This window comes from Haemaphysalis longicornis, unplaced genomic scaffold (genome assembly GCF_048455015.1).
Source record: "Haemaphysalis longicornis isolate Haplotype H1 unplaced genomic scaffold, Haemaphysalis longicornis Haplotype H1 scaffold_4, whole genome shotgun sequence".
NCBI lineage: Eukaryota > Metazoa > Arthropoda > Arachnida > Ixodida > Ixodidae > Haemaphysalis > Haemaphysalis longicornis.
This window is the reverse complement of record NW_027526361.1, coordinates 97,542,611-97,559,736: the sequence shown is the minus strand read 5'-3', so window position 1 is coordinate 97,559,736 and position 17,126 is coordinate 97,542,611. Positions and strand designations below refer to the sequence as shown.

The following is a 17,126-nucleotide window of genomic DNA, read 5'->3' as shown; positions in this document are numbered from 1 at the left end:
AAGGATGCCTCTACATTCAGACATTTTTCAACGTCTCTGTCGGCAGGTCGTTGTTCGGCGGGATAGGTTGGTCACACATTAATTAAACGAGGCTTATTCTACTAGTCATCGCTTTTCGGTTTGAAATGTTCTTCTGTGAAATCTACAAAAATCGACGGAGGAATATACTGCATGCAATACAAATGGCATTGATGAGCGGATGATCATCAACAGACACAAAAAGGCACGGAAGCCGTCTGTGTGTGTCGCACTTTTTTTGTTCGTTGTGGATCCTGCGCTGACCTATGGCATGCCATCTAGCCAAACCCTCTAAAACTAACCTACAATGAACAGTCACAGGGCCTTGGCGGCACTGTCACTGTAGCTAGGCTACACAGATATGTCATACAGTATACTAAAGGCTAAATAATATATTGCTTTAATTGAGGTACTACACCTTTCCTTATGCTTCTGTACGACAACAAGCGAAGTTGTGTATGTGGAGAAAAGGTTACAGGGACAGACAATCGATTTTAGTCGAGTATGTTTTTTTATTCCAAATAAACGAGCATCACTTAAAACACATTAACCCAAAACCATTTGGCTGATAGCGCCCTAGAACTTTTGAAATCGCAATTTTTAGATCTACCAGTCACACGTGTCCCTCCAAAAGTAATGCTGGCAACCATGACAAGTGAGCCGTGCGGCAACATACTTCTATATGCACGTGAGATTAAAGGAAGGGTTTGAAAACTTTTCCCCGGCTAAAACAAGAATATGCAACTTTTCCTTATCCATTTCGTGACTTATGAATCACGCGTTCAAGTTGACGGAATCCTTTGGACACGTAACGCAGTGTCATGGTAAGAGACTGCATGTTTCAGACTTCAGAAATGTTTGTACAAAATTAGAACTATTGACACCTGTTTATTTACAAATTTCTCGCGGTTACCATATTATATAAAACACTGGCTTTCATATGTGCTGAAGGACATCTAGCCTACAAAAATCGGTTGTCTGTCCCTTTAAAAAGTTGCATTCATCCTTCCCACATTTTGGGTTCTTTGGTGGCCTAAGAAAACGCAGTGAGGTGCTTCCACCTGATATTGCTGACAGAAAAGGCTGCTTTACTTGGCTAGCATTATCATAAGTAAAGCTGATCGTCGGTCTGTTTTCCGGTAGAGTTGAAGAGCGTAAACTCCCGTGTGTTTGAGATTTCGGCGCACGTTAAAGATCCCCAGGTGGTCAAAATTAATCGGGAGCGCTCCACTACGGCGTGCCTCATCCCCTGTGTAGCGTCGGTGCGTTCAACCGCTATAATCAACCAATAAACGGTTGGTCGCATAACGGATGGCGCTAGGTTACCGTTCCCGCACTGTTTACCGCAGTACATAACCCTACGTATTTGCACAAACTGAACATGAAAATTGGGGTTCTTAATGTCAGGTAAACTTTCGTAATTGATGTGTAAGCGGAATGATAGTGGACGGTTCTCTCTGTTTTTAAAATCCAGACTCATGCTAGAGACCACTAAAGCAGCGACAGCAGTCAGTTGTCATTCAAGCAGGCTCATCTGCACGAATACCTTTCGAACCCTTCAGGGCTCTGTGCCTATATGCCGCCGTGCATAAATCTACCGCAAGGCACAATCACTGATGGGCGATGAACTAAACGGGGAGGCAAGTCTACATTCACGTGGCTTCCGGGCATGAAATCGCTTTATACATTGATTACCCGAGCATGCCGTTATTAGTTTTCGTATAAGGTGCATCATACTGCAAGTAACGAAAGCTATAGTATTACACACCATTACAGGAAGACGGAATACGAATTTGGAGGATTAATTATCGCAACAAATAAACACCTACCTTTTTTACTCTTACTTCATGGAGACACCCACTTTCTTGATTAAAAAACAAAACCTAACAGAAAGATCCCATTTGTCAGCTTGAATCGCAGGGAGACGTAACTCGCGGCTTGCATATGCTTTCTAACGGGATATTCGCATGTTTTGAGGTATTTGAAAATTGAGGTGACGTAGACAGTTCGGGATGTTCTTGCGGGCGCGGCATGCAGCCCATTCTGCCGTCGCCGGCGCCATGCTCTACTGGACGATCACATGTGTGTTGCCCTTCTTGACGCTGGAGCACGCCAACGGCCAAGGATACCACTACATCGAGCGCAAGTACAAGATCTGGAGCTCCATCTTTCCGGGAATAAATCTTCACTGGAGCTTCCGTGTTCTCGAGCGCTTCGAAAAATTCGGTACGTCGGGAAGAAGCGTGCGCTGACCGTGTTTTCGCCACGCTATGTGTAAGATCACTACTTAGAGAAAGCTGACAAGAAATCATCGGCAGGTGAATATGCGAGCCAGTAATGGTAACGTACAGCGCAGCTGTTTCTACTACTTTGCATCCAAATTCCTTCTTTTAGAAACAGAGATAACAATAGTTTGGACCCCTGGCCACTCTGGTCTTACTGGGAATGAAGCGGCCCATGCCGCAGCCCGCGCTCTCCACAACCGGGCACTCCCCTCTGCAAGGCTAGATACCACAGGACGTCCAGATTCCGCAAGAACCACCTTAACACCGCTGGACTCTACCTATAGCTCCATCCTTTCCCACTACACAAACAGAAGAAGGTACCCTCCTCCCCACCCATCTCTTACCCCACATGAAGCCTATGTCTATCGCCGCCTTCAGACGGAAACTTTCTATAATCACACGATTCTCTCACACATCTCCCCATCCCTATTCCCCCATAACTGCCAAGCGTGTGACCTTCCTCTTACCACCTTCCACCTAGTCTTCTCCTGCCCGCAGCACCCAACCCCCCTTCCCTCCCCCACCCTTGAGCAGTGGGAGTCCGCTCTGATCAGCTCGATACCGGAGCAGCAGCTCGCCCTGGTGAAACGAGCTCTGGAATCGGCGCGGGCTCGCGGCCTACTGGACATGGGAGGCTGACCACTTCCCCTTCCCTCTCCCCTAAAGCTCAAATAAACGTTTTTACCACCACCATATCACATTTTCTAATGGTCATCATCATCATCATCACCAGACTATCTACGCCCACTGCAGGGCAAAGGCCTCTCCCATTAATCGCCAATGGTATCTAATGGTATCTGATGGTATTTCCAATTCTATCACTGTATAGATTTATTCCTCTTCTGCTGCTTTGTTATTACGGTGGCCCACCGGTGTTGGCTCTTCTCCGCATTACATGCCCAGCCAAACTCCACTATTAGTAAATGTTCGTTATTAACAGCCCTAGCCGGAAGTTGTCCACCGAGAAGATTGATGAAGGGTTGGTAGTAGCGGCCGAGAGGAAAACCGTACCCAGTTTGAGTACTTTGTCTCTACTAAAACGTCCACGGGACACTTACTCGGCTTTCATTCGTGAGTTAACATTTTTAACACTCATACTCTACCGTGGGTAGCTTTATACGCTCCCGGGAACGGGGAGGATTCTGGGCGTTCCCTGGTATGCTCCAGGACCATCACTTTTCTGGCCTACGCAAGGGAAATGCTTCAGTCTCCTGACGCTCTTTACGGCTTGATATCGTTTGTATATCCCAGTATAACCTTGTTCACGTTTTAGACTGAGGGCCTTTTACACCCGCATGACAGTTATTTATTTCTTATCTACCTCGCGTCCATCCCATCATGCATTACTCACTGAATGACCAGTCACCTACATCTGACGGTCTTTCGCCTCTATTCCCTCGCGCCATAAACACCAGCATACATCCGTACACACCCGGCTACAGTATACAAAGCCCTTGTGACAGCAGGAACACTTTTCCGCAAGAAATCCCCGCGAATGCCGCCGAAGCTGAGGGCAGCTTGTTTAACACGCCATCGCAGTTGATCGAGGTGCCAACTGGGCAAACTTCATGGACCATGCCGGCACTCCGGACAACGTGACGCTGGCCGAAATCGTCTTCGTGGGCATTCTTGCCGACAGCGTGATCGTACTGCTGTTGTGGTACCTGGACAATGTGCTTCCCAACGGCCCAGGAATACCGAAGCCACTACTGTACCCATTTAAGGTATGCGCACTTTTTTCTTCGAGCGCCATTGTACGCTCACAACGTATCGGAATGAGCCAGCTGGTACCCAATCATAGGCGATCGTGAAGGGCAACAAAAATCAGACTTAAGATTAGACATAGGACAGGTGCTACTCGAAAATGAAATTTTCTTATGAAGACGACGCATATATATATATATATAGGGTTTGGAAATGAGGGGCTCGTTAGGAAATACAGAAAGAAATGCCGGCAGTCTACAACGCCAAAGAAGGCATAGGGGAAGGTTAGACTATTTTTTTACCGTTAGTGACGTTACATTATTATTAACTTTTATTAATTACGTGAGAAAGAAAGAAAGAAAAACACGCGCCCAAAGGCGTGGGTTCGGTCCCCACTCTGGGCGCGTGTTTTTCTTTCTTTCTTTCTCACGTAATTAATAAAAGTTAATAATAATGTAACGTCACTAACGGTAAAAAAATAGTCTAACCTTCCCCTATGCCTTCTTTGGCGTTGTAGACTGCCGGCATTTCTTTCTGTATATATATATATATATATATATATATATATATATATATATATATATATATATATATATATATATATATATATATATATATATATATATATAACACTCACAAAAACGAGAGTCCACTACGTCACTGAGCTGTACACAAGCATGCACCTGTTCATACGTTTTACGTTCTTTTATTGCCTCTTTACGGCTAGCCATTCCTAATAGCGAGGCCCTATAATTTTGAGTAGTGAAGATACGTACTCAGCATGTTTTGGGAGGATTGGACGCAGCTGCATTGGTGACAGTGAGAGATATCAAACCCATCCAAATTAAAAATGCACTGCAAATGGGATTCGTTGCTTTCAGTTACACGTACAAGTGGCAGTGCCCGTGTAAATGTTAATATATGAACAGATGTAACACATTCGCCCCATCGGATGTTACTCTCCACAAACCCTGAATATAAACTCTATAGACACTGTCAAGCCAACGCATCATGGTGGGCAGAGCTTAAATTTTGGCTTTGCACCGAGAAGGACAATCCTCTGTTAATTAGAGCAACGCAGTCACAAAATGAGGAACGGTGTACAGCGGATGGCTTTTTTAACGCGCTTATAACATAATGTACCTGCATACCAATTACGAACGTTGCCAGCTGTGGCTCTTGCGCGTCAAAAGCGTTGAAGAAATCCAGTATTGAAGTGATTTCGTGACCTACTTTTTTTTCAATTCTTTATTTTTCAGCTCAGTTACTGGATTCCGACAGTGAAGGAGAGCCATCCACCGAGTAGGACGCCCCAAGAAATGCCCAACTTTGAACCAGAGCCTCGCGACCAACTGGTTGCAATCGATATCGCTCACGCCAGCAAGGTATGCTGATTTGCCGAGTCGTAAAAAGTGACCAAACGATTTTACGCTACAAATTTTCGGGACCTCTCCACATATTCAAGTTGATACGTTTTAGTGATCTGACAACAAAACGACAGATATATAGACTACTTTATTTTTTGTCCGGTCGCCTGTAAGGAGGACTTTTCCTCTCTAAATACTAAACGGCACCTAGAAGCCCTTGGGTCCTGGCGGTGCCTTCCGCCAACTGCAAGACCCAGAGGTAGACGTATGGGTCGGTGCTGGGAAGCACGGACTTCCGCTGCTCGTCATTCGTGATTTGACGACCTTGTTGCGTGGCTTGAAAACAAGCTCATAAGGCACGTAAATAGAAATTAAGGGATGATGTGTGCAGTTCGTTCATATATGATTTGGGCGAATGAACATAACGCGACGCGCGGACAGCTCTAACATGATTTGGGCGAATGAACATAACGCGACGCGCGGACAGCTCTAACACGCCACTTCATGCTGCGTCGTCGTCCTTTTGCACACGGCGCATATCCACACCGAGCCTGTGCTCCGGCTCCCCGTCGCTAACCTAACCTAACCTAACCTAACCTAACCTAACCTAACCTAGCCTAACCTAACCTAACCTAACCTAACCTAACCTAACCTAACCTAACCTAACCTATCATCGCGGCCGCCCATAGCGCAGGCGGCTTCACTGGCTTCGCCGCTAAGCCTTTCACGAGGAACACATCCGGCCGGCTTGAACCTTCTACGCATATGCATTAAAGGAATTACAATTAAAAAACGTGTATGAATTACAAAGCCGAGCAACGCCGCCAGAGCAGCACCATGCATGCACATCTATGCGGAGTTTCACCGCTGAAATCAGCGCGTGTAGTCCCCTGCGACGGCCGTGCTTGGACTGCAGAAGTTCGGTGTCTTGTACCTTCCGCAGCGACAAACGAACGAAAGTCGTTACGTCCCGTAAAGTCCCACGACACTTCATACGTCAGTTGATACGACACCCCGTTCCCACAAAATTTCACAACGCGCTTGAAAGTGAACACTTCTAGCTTACTGGAAATGATGCAAAATCAGCCTGTCTTGTGGCCCTGCTGCAAATGACGTCGTAAATGAGCTCGCATAGCTAATTGCGCTGTAAGCGACACCTTATACCGGGACGTGAATATGTGGAAGCCCTATTTTTAACCGCACTTTGCTTTGTTACCCACGTAATTTATTATCTGGCCATTCTAACGGAAGTCTGGAACCTTTGACCACAATGGGCCACAGGAGAAACCACCATGCGACGTTCGGTCTGCCATGCCAAGGCATGTAATGACGCCCCACTATTTTGCAAAGAGTTTCTATTATGTCTCAGCTCTTAAAATATTGAATTTCGCGCGTTTTATGGTTAGTGTCGGTGCCTTGTTGGTTCACACGTGGGTTGAGAGGTTAAACATGCTAGCAATCTACGCTAATTTGCCTTACAGGCTCACCATTGCAACGTCATAGTCTACGTCAGCAGTTCGACGGGGAGGATGGTGCGAGGGGAAAGGGACTTCGCACGTTAAAAGTGCGCATGCGCGCGTTAGAAGCCCAGGTGGTCAAAATTAAACCGGAGTCCTTTACTATGGCGAGCCTCATAGTTCATCAGTAGCTTTGGCACTGAAAACCTGCAAAATTCGAAAACAAAAAAAAAAAACAAAGCATGCTTTCGTAATTCACACGAAATTCATGACGCAGCGTCCAAGCTTTCTATTTCGGGGAAACCACGAAGACCGCGAACTCCTGACCGTCTGCGGCACCGTGTGGTCGGAGATACACTGAAGACAAAGCAAATACGTATAATGTGTTAAAAATTAGAAATAAAACAAATACTTTTTTTTCGCTTTTCTAGCATTGTTTTTTTGCGTATTTTTTTTTCGTCGCACAGTACTTGTAATGCTCACCGAATAGTGTCATGCACAAATTAGTTAACGCTTAGCAAAACTGACGCAGGACTATGATGGCGTGGTGGCTGTACACGACGTGTCCATGCGTATATTCCAACACCAGATCACCGTGCTTCTCGGTCACAATGGTGCTGGCAAGACGACGCTACTCAGCCTCATTACCGGTAAGAGAACCTCCGGGCGCCGCTCAAAGCGAGTATCACCACTGTAATTCTGTGGCGGGACAATGTTTACAGGGAATATTTCAGCAACTTCAAACAGCCAGGCAAACTACCACAGCAAAATCTCCACCAAGGGCGCACTGAAAATGTAGTGCACTAGCCTGTGTTATCAACTTAGTAGTAGCCTAGTGTTATCAACTCGACACTATTTTAATAGTGTCGAGGGCTCAGATGATTTTTTGTTGGCGAACCCGGTAATACTTTCCGTGCGCGTAGCATCTCGCACGCAGATATTTAGTGAGAAGCGAGGAGACCAATAGAAATAAATGCCGATATCATTGAATGGTAGGTAGTAATGCAGATGCTAAGTTCCGACGGTGACGTAGCGGGAAAAGTGAGATACTTAAAGCTTGAACTAGCTGAGGTGTCTACGTATGTAAGGTGCTTTCTACGAAGAGCGCCCATGTACGGTGGCCAAGCTTGTCGCATCGCCAAGGGGTGTCTTTTCTGACGTTGTTACCCAATGTGCGAGGGTCATTAGAAAAGTTTTCACATATACAATGACTACTGTAGAGGCAGGAAGCTAATGCAGCCCGGCCCTCCTAGTAATGGCGATAAGCTTGGGCAAGTCAAAAACTGGCCACTGCAGCTAGGGCGTGCCTCTGATCTTGATTGTCATCCCCCCAGGGCCCCATGGCCTCTCGTCTAATAAAGTGTTTCACTCACTCACTCACTCATTCAGTAGAATCGATACAGCGTCTTCATCATACAACTAAGCTCGCATGTTCATAAAATCATTGCACTCCTTTGACGGGTAACAAATGGGCACCACTGAGTAGATGAACGGGACCGCCTACGCCCAGTGTCAGCCACCTCATCTACGCTCTACCATATGCACAAGCCTAAAAGGTCGAACTAAGCGAGATCGATGGTTTCATACGCAAGGTCTACCAGGCTGTCCTGTAGTTCCTCCATAACGCATCCACTGATCGCCTTCTCCTTATCGAAGTAGTCAACCCTGCCTCCGAATGAGTTGAGCGCATGTAGTATTCCAAAGTAATCGCCAGGAGCTAACGGAAGCCGGCAAATCTATTCTCACTGCCCAAGGCATTATGGTGTGCCACAGCACTGAAAACGCCATGCCCGACCTACTTGATATTCCGAGTAACACCATCACCCGACACCCCTTCCCCAAACACACGCACTACATCTACAACTGCTAAGGCGTTGCGCTGCTGTGTACGAGGTCGCGGGTTTGATTCCCAGCCACGGCGACCGATTTTCTGATGGAGACGAAAAGCAAAAACGCCCGTGTATACGAGATTTCGGCGCAGGTTAAATATCCCCAGGTTGTCAAAATTAATCCGGATCCCGTCACTACGGCGTGTTTCATCGCCTGCATTGCGCCGGCGCGTTAAACCCCACAATCAATCAAATCAACATCTACAACTCAGCACACCGCCAAGCTCATACACGCGCCTTGGACCAGCGACTGGATAACTGCCTGTGAGCGACGTACTGCGATGCCACTGAATGCCTCCATCACAAAGTATACGCGAAGATGGTGACCACGCTCAAATTTGTAGCTCCTCCTCGCACCCCTTCTAGCCCGCTTACTACCTCCACTATCTCGCTTACGACTGCAAAGGAAGCGCTCGCCCTCACACAGAAACCAACACGCCCGAGGATCGTCACCGATACCAAGCGGGCCCTGCTGCATTTTTTCACGGGGAACCATGTCTTCTGAAGCCCTCATCATACTCCAAAGTAACCCACCTGAAGAGATATTAGAGTTGGCGTGAGCTTCGATCCACACTGGGCTGTCGCGAAGCAAACTCGCCCACGCCATGGCCAGTTGTCTGGCATTGCGGGCTGGTGTCAGCAGCGCTTCCCGACCAAAGATAATCTAATCACATACAATGATATCCTGCGGTACTACACTCTCCAGTCGTGCTTTCCCCCACTCCTTTCTCCCTTACTGGTCCTCAAACCGGCTACCAAAGACGCTTGCAAACTAATCTACTCCCACTTAGAGTTCGGCTACAATACGTCCACCCGTTTTTTTCCCGTCTCCGTTTTTTTCGCGCCTCTCTGGAGAATTCTTTATTACTTCTTCCCTCAAATCTCCAGCAGCGAGCCATGTAGAGAAGTGTTAAATAGCTTTAGCTCGGTGATTCCGTAGGTCCTGTTACACAGAGCTGCCGAAGGCTCAGCTGGCCTTCGGCAGCCATCATCAGCCCTCATTGATTGTGGCTGTTATCAAAATCAAATGGAGAACTTTATTAGGCCAATGATGATACGGTGGCCTGAATGGGAAAGCGTAAGAGGGGGGGGGGTGAGCTGCATGCGACGGTCAACGCCTGTGGAGCGAGCAAACTACCACAGAGAGAGCAGCCTCCTCCGTGTATGGCGGGTAAATGTTTGTGGATGAAATGGCTGGAATGGTATGGCTGGGATACACATTTGTTGATGCTGCTCTAAGACTTCAAAACTGATTAAAGCGAATCAGTCTTGGAGCGGTCTTGACGCGCTGTTAAGAAATATTTCGCCGTGATATGGGTCCCTTTCTTCTCTTATTCCATTTATTAAGCATGGCCGCGACTTCATCTAAGCTGAACTCCGTTACGACTTTCCAGGGCCCATATCGCCATAACCAAAGAAACCGTCGCTGCCGAATAATGGCCCTAACCTCGCTTGCGCTGTCAGAGCAGTGCTGCTAATTTTCAGTTCGCCCAGCATTGCGGCAACCTTTCATGGCACACTTTCATTTGAGAGGAGGATACTGTCACGTGCCACGCAGCTTAGCTAAAGCTTGTAATGAAAGGTTGACGCGCTCCTAATGGTGCACGGAGATGCTTCACCAGTTCCAATGTGGGTTCAACTCTCGGAGCGTTCAAGACATTGTCACTGATGAGGAAACTTGTAGATACTAGTACGTGCTAAGAACCAAGAGCCAGCCATCCTTCTGCTTCTTCCTTTGGGAGAGCCACACTCCAAGAGAACAAGAAGCGCACCCCCCCCCCCCAAAAAAAAAAAAAAAAAAGAAAACGATGGTAACTTCTAGTGCTCAGCCCTCTGGCCGCCGCTACTCTGGTTTAGCAGCGGCGATGGCCTCGGCGTTGCAACCGAGCGAACGATGGGAAAACGAAAGGCTGGAAGAAAGCGGAGGAGAGTTTCGCCAGATAGTGAGGGTGCCGGCCGTTTGCCGAGGCAGCGCGAGACGCTCCTCCGAAAGTGAGTGGGGGGATAGGGTAGTTCGAGTAGTGAACTAGGATACCCAAGTATTCTAGTTCACTCTAGTTCGAGGCCGCGCTATAGTGTAGCCGCGCCGGGCACGTGTGCGAAAACCGCCCTCCGTGTCTAGCGGCGCCCGAGGACGGAAGCTCAAAACCCGGCATTCATGAAAACAAGCGTCGTGTTCTTTCAAGTTCCACGTGCTGCACTTTCATCGGTCCTTCGGGTCCTTCGGGTCCTTCGTCGCCGTCCTCGTTGCGTGGCTCATCCAAACGACGTGACATTTACGTGGGACGTTCAGACACGATTCACAAGACACATATGCTTGGTTGCTCCGATGCGCTGCGAGATAACGGCAGGGTAGCGCGCGCCGTCGTGCGTTCTCTTATCACGCGATCACTTCCTGAGACACAGCAGCTACTACGCGCCTTGAACGGGAGGACCACGGGGAGGACTGCAGTTCGCGCTGCGCACAAATTCCGCATTAGGCTATGTTCAGACTACCGACGCAAAAGCCATATCGTGATGTTGGACGTAAAAAAAACGGCGTGTCACGCACTTAGGTTGGCTGAGAGGTGAAATGACGTCATTGTTTTCGAGCTATTACGACAGTTGCGCAACAGTCTGAACCCGTCCTTAGGGAGTATAGTAATCGTTAAGCATGTTTTTATTTGACTAATCACCTCGTTGCTTCTGTTGCATTGAAAAACCAGAGGGCGTGGCTGCAGAATCATGTACATCTGTTAGCCTTCTAGCAGTCTTCGGAAGTTACCATGGCGACCAAGAACAGCGCTGCGGTGTGTGCGTGTGAGTGCGCGTGCGTGCGCGTGCGTGCGTGCGTGCGTGCGTGTGTGTGTGCGTGCGTGTCCGTGTCCGTGTGTGTGTGTGTGTGTGTGTGTGTGTGATAGAGAGAGAGAGAGAGAGAGAGAGAGAGAGAGAGAGAGAGAGAGAGATATATATATATATATATATATATATATATATATATATAGAGAGAGAGAGAGAGAGAGAGAGAGAGAGAGAGAGAGAGAGAGAGAGAGAGAGCGTTGGTTCATTCAAGACATCTGTTCATTGAAAAGTGACCCCACCGAAGCCCTGTAGCCTCACCGGCCCTACGTTGAGGATGGGTCACGCCGCATTTTATTTCTGACGGAGAAAAGAACGTTGCGTGGTCAGTGGTTTCAAATGAGTGAACATTTTCCAATTGTCTGAGATGAGCTCTTTAAATGAGCATTTGGTTTGCAGTGTGAACTTTATGAGAGTTAGCCATCATGTACAGTATAGTGTGCTTGGACTAATGGTAATATTGGAGATGTGTACCTTCCAATAGCGAGTAACTGAAAACTTCACTGGGGCCCTCGCATATCTTAGAGATTTAGTGTTGAGACATAGCCTATGGTTGAGAATGTGCGGGGAAAAAATTCAATTTAGCGCGATATTGCCGCTTCGTTTCTAGTCAGATAAATATATATATATATATATATATATATATATATATATATATATATTGAGTAGTACAAAATTAGCTGGAAAAATGGCTTCTGTGACGTGTAGCTGACACGAGGAAATGCGTTTGACGAAAAGAAGCATGAGCTCACGATTTCCGGTATATTTTCACTTTTCAGGCCCATTGCCCCAGCATTCGGCTGAAAATGTCTCGAGCCTACTTGCAACGAATAAAAAAGCTTACAGGGTCACAGCAGTGCGAACTCTTTCCGCGCGAAACGTGTGCACTAAGGCCCTGCGGTGCCCGTGTCACCACAGCATAGCTCGAGGAGGACATTACTTGCGCTATCCAAGCCACCGCTAGCGAAACATTTTTCATTTAATCTTCACTTCACTTGACACAAACACTCCAAGAAACTTGCATGCTTTAAGCGCCTTCTCATGGTGATATCTTCAAAACACGCTGAATTTGCTGCCTAGATGAGAAGAAAACGATTTTTGCTCCTGGGCCTGGGCTTTCAACGTCCCGGTGTTTGTCCGCAGGGTTCCTCAACTGCAGTTCGGGCGTGGTAGCCATTGGAGGCTACGACGTCAAGACATCCACCAGGGACGCCCGCTACAGCATCGGATACTGCCCGCAGACCAACATACTCTTCGACGACCTCACCGTGGAGGAGCACGTCATGTTTTTCGGCATTGTACGTGCTCGATGCGCCTCTAGCAAGGTCTCGATATTTGCTAGATGCTTCTAGTGCCCTCCCGGTATGAAATGGGCACAGCGTAAATATAACTTCCCCCCAAATACTTCGGGCTGACGAAATATGCTTCAAATTGGGCTCTGGATACGAAATACACGGGCCTGAACGGGGTATATAACAAACTTTCTTCGCCACCTTTTTATTATGACTGCATCTCCTGGTTTATTAGAGCTAAATACAGGTTCAAGCAGGAAGAGGATAATGAGCTCTGTGTAAAAAAAAAACAGACCGGTAATAAAATTGCACAAAAGGACTTAAGATATCGGGGCAACAAGCTCGTTAAGCTTGTTCAACGTTCATATGTTCAACGTTCCCCCCTCTGGTGCAAGTATCCTAGGCTGAGACTCAAGTGAACAGAAAGGAATATGGAACTCACATTTTAGGAACTTGTACGACTAACTAAATACACTGAACAAACTCAGAGGATGTATAGAGAGATGAGAGATTTGAATGAGCTGTGAAATTTTGTATAGCGCCACCCCTATTCTTAAAGGTGAAATGTCGGCGAATCCGCATATCATTGACACGCTTGATCATAGAAGGAACGTACTGTGCAAGGTCTCTAAGCACAACTATCCGGGCATTGCGATTATCAATATCGGTTACTCAGTGAGTGGGTCAAGTCAGCGCATGTCTTGTTTCAAACCTATACTTTCTTCCAGCTTGGCAGTTATGTTTTGCTTCAAGACCATACGTCAATCGGTCGGTCGCTCGATTGTTAAGCCTGCATTATACCCGCAATTAGAACTGGACGCAATGTACAAGCGTCGACGCGATATTCTGCTCCGCTATAAAGACAGACATCCGCAATTTCTTGTATACACCTATACTGTCGACTTCGTTGCATTGGGCACTCCCGATATTCTCTACAGGAACTTCTAAAAGCATAATTGGAGTACAATTCTTCGCATTTTGGTAATCTATAACTCGAGTACTATAGCAAAAAACACGGATGTCAGATATAACGGGCACTAGCGGACATAAGTAAAAGCCCGTTATCCCTAACGTCCATATTTCTTTTCAGCGAACGTTCTCAAGTTTTTAAAGCTACAGCATTTTAGTAAGAGATGGCCTTCTCTACTTCTGCAGATACAACAAAACGTTGTAGAATGAGGACTGTGACATTCACTTTTTGTCGAGTTGAAAGACAATTCTATAGCCGCATGGCAAATAAGTCCTATGCGTAGTGAACCAGTTTAGCTAGCGATGTTAAGTTCCCGTTTAAGGCTAAGGGCCTACTGGTTGATAAAATCACTTCAACGGCGATCTTTCTACTCCTTTCGGGAACCAATCCAGTAAGCAATCCAGTAAGCATACATCGCTTTAGCATAGATCCAGCGTATGCGCACAGTTCTGATAAAAAGTTGATGGGCCACGCCAGAAGTTTCTAAAGCAAAAGCGAAAACATTACGCTCGGCTCCAAGCAAAATATTTTGTGCCAGGAATAAACAGTTTACGCCACCTTCCCTGCAGAAAATATTTATGTGACGCTGGCAATTGATTCGTTTCTATTTATTTATTTGCGGCTTAAACACATTTCACGCGTTGTCCTGGGACCTGACAGGTTTCACGCTCGGTGGCATTGCTTTATTTATTTCCTTTGTCCTTTCTAGGTGAAGGGAATCCCGATGAACATTGTGCGCACCGAGGTTGTCACACTACTGCACGATGTGGGACTCTCGTCGCTCCGCTCCGTGCTGCCCGTCGACCTATCTCTGGGGCAGCAGAGGCGACTCAGCACGGCGCTTGCCATTATTGGCACTCCCAAGGTACGAGCGCACACTGCCAGCTGTACAGCGGAACTTAAGTGTGTTCGTATACGTGCGCGCGCGTATGTGTGCGTGTGTGTGTGCGTCTGTGCGTGCGTGTTTGAATTCGCGTGCAGAATAAGGCAGTGTCTCGTGTAAAAGAACCTGGAACAGCGGAAAGCTGTACAAGATGCCATGGCCTTGCGCCGGCGGCAACAATTGACTGCGCGGCGTGTTCTCGCCAAAGAGGCAAATAGTAGGGCGTGCCGTTCGGTTTCGTCGTTTTCTCAACGGGTCACAGGAGCCCCAAGTGCGTCGGGGAGCTCTTTACCGCCGGTTTCGTACGGGCCGCGCCGCAGCTGCCACGGGTGGTGGATGACGCGAAGAGAAGGAACAGTACCTCCGCTCTCGCACGGCGTTCACCGTACCTGTCACGGGGGATGGATGACCACCATTCTTTCGGGATCGTTACACCAGCCGTTCTATTCGCCATACGCGTTTGGTTGGATGACTTGGTAGGAAAAATCACACTCTTGCGTTCAGTCAGTTGTGTTCTTACGATGCCATGGGACGGCTGCGCGGCCTCACAACTGCCTAAGGGAAACTCGCCTACGACGAGCGATGGAGAGAGAGAGAGAGAGAGAGAGAGAGAGAGAGAGAGAGAGAGAGAGAGAGAGAGAGAGAGAGAGAGAGAGAGAGAGAGAGAGAGAGAGAGAGATTTTAATCACAGTTGAAGTGAACATATTTTTGGTCGGGGTCTTCAGTCGACTCTGTTGGTATGGCCAGCTGTCTTCACCCTTTCCGCTAGGGGAGCGGACCAGCGTACTATCCCACTGCTCGCGTGAGGGATTGGGGATGGGGGGAAGATCGGGGTTTAATTGGAATTTCCAGACAATATGGTACAGTGTGCTTGGGGCTTGGCAATGAGTAGATAGAGGATCATAAAGAGTATAATGGATTGCGTGTAGTCGTGCAGAACAGGAAGTCACCTTGAGACAATTGCAGACTATTACGTTCCCACACCCATGCGGGTACGTATTAGTCTACAGTTTTCTCAAGATGACTTACATTATTTTCATGGTCTGATCGGTAACTGGTGGATAGAGTTGTCTCGCTACTCGGCAATGCTGGGTGATGTCGGCGTGTGTGAGGAACGGTTGCCAGGTCCGCTCCGACTTCTATTGCGGTGCCCGGTGGGCGAGTTCTCGGGCCAGGACGTGTGCCGTGTGGTTGCTGCGAAGAGAAGATTGAGCCGAGGGCCACATGATTGTGGCCGGCTTATTTGGGCTTCGTTGGAGGAAAATCCGCAGCGCTCGCCTTGAAATCCTACCTGCTTTGTATGGTCTGCAGGCGGCCTGACTGTCCGTAATAATTACTTTAACCTTTGTTTGGGAGAGGGCAAGGGCGATAGCCGTCTCTTCAGCGGGCTGGGTGTTGACGATCGAAGCTTCAGACTTGAGATGGAGGTCAGTTCCCGAGGTAACGACCGCCGATCTTACACCGTACCTCGAGGATTCCACCGCGTCTGTATAGACGACGTGGTCTTGTCTTCCACAATGTTTTTGTAACGCAGCAGCTCTCGCTATCCATCTTGCCTAATGATGTTGAGGGGTCATATTCTGGGGTATTGGACAGGAATTGTGATCCTTATGTGAGGCGGGATGTCCACTGCGTTTTCCGGTATGTGCGGCGCCGTGTACCCAAGCTTGGCTAGCGTTTCCCTACCCGTTGGGCTTGCTCCGGGTCTTTCTTTCTGCAACGTTAGGTGCTTATTTACTTACATTCTTACCAAATATTACTTTTCTGCGCATCTATGAGCTCTTAGATGATGTTGTGCCGTCCCAAAGCCGTGAGGCGAACCATAGAGGTGCTCGTAGAAACTGCCAGGACTTGTTTGTATGCCTTACTGAGAGGTGCGTTTATCTTTTTGCGTTCCGATGCCCCCAGAACCACATTAGGAGCCACGTAAAGGCAAGATAACCGCTGGTCATTAAGGGTAACAGAGTGGATCCCTAGAGAAGGCAAGCGCTGCAGGGGGCGGCAGAAAGTTAGATGGGCAGATGAGATCAAGAAGTTTGCGGGGATAAATTGGTCACAGTTGGCACAGGACCGAGGTAATTGGAGAATAATGGGAGAGGCCTTTGCCCTGCAGTGGGCGTAGACAGGCTGGTGATGATGATGAAACAATTCTGGAGACGCCGAAGGCCTGCACAAGACGGACCATACCGTTTTCTTTCGATCCCTGGCTCCTGTTCGCTATCCTATGCAGGATTCGAACAGTTTGAGCCGTGGTTGCTTAAAGCCTGTGGAGGAGCAGGGTCTTTTTGCAGTTTTCTGGGACGTCATTCCTAATATTTTGATTGAGGATGTCGGTTTGATGAATATACCGCGAAGCCATATTTTGATGTTGTCCGAATGGTCTCGGCGGCATGTTTGTACTATGATGAGTTCTGACTTTTATG

At 47.7% G+C, this 17,126-nt stretch overlaps 1 protein-coding gene across 1 annotated transcript in view; it reads left to right on the top strand.

Moving 5' to 3' along the window:
* The window catches only part of LOC144179864 (phospholipid-transporting ATPase ABCA3-like), a 39,904-nt gene extending 23,881 nt beyond the window's left edge, over window positions 1-16,023 (top strand). Inside the window, exons 6-11 of the mRNA XM_077708290.1 lie at window positions 2,056-2,244; window positions 3,843-4,027; window positions 7,421-7,481; window positions 12,702-12,856; window positions 14,530-14,685; window positions 16,015-16,023. Of these exons, the coding sequence (XP_077564416.1) occupies window positions 2,056-2,244; window positions 3,843-4,027; window positions 7,421-7,481; window positions 12,702-12,856; window positions 14,530-14,685; window positions 16,015-16,023 (755 nt within the window). The remainder of the gene's footprint in view (window positions 1-2,055; window positions 2,245-3,842; window positions 4,028-7,420; window positions 7,482-12,701; window positions 12,857-14,529; window positions 14,686-16,014) is intronic.
* The last annotated feature ends 1,103 nt before the right edge of the window (window positions 16,024-17,126 follow it).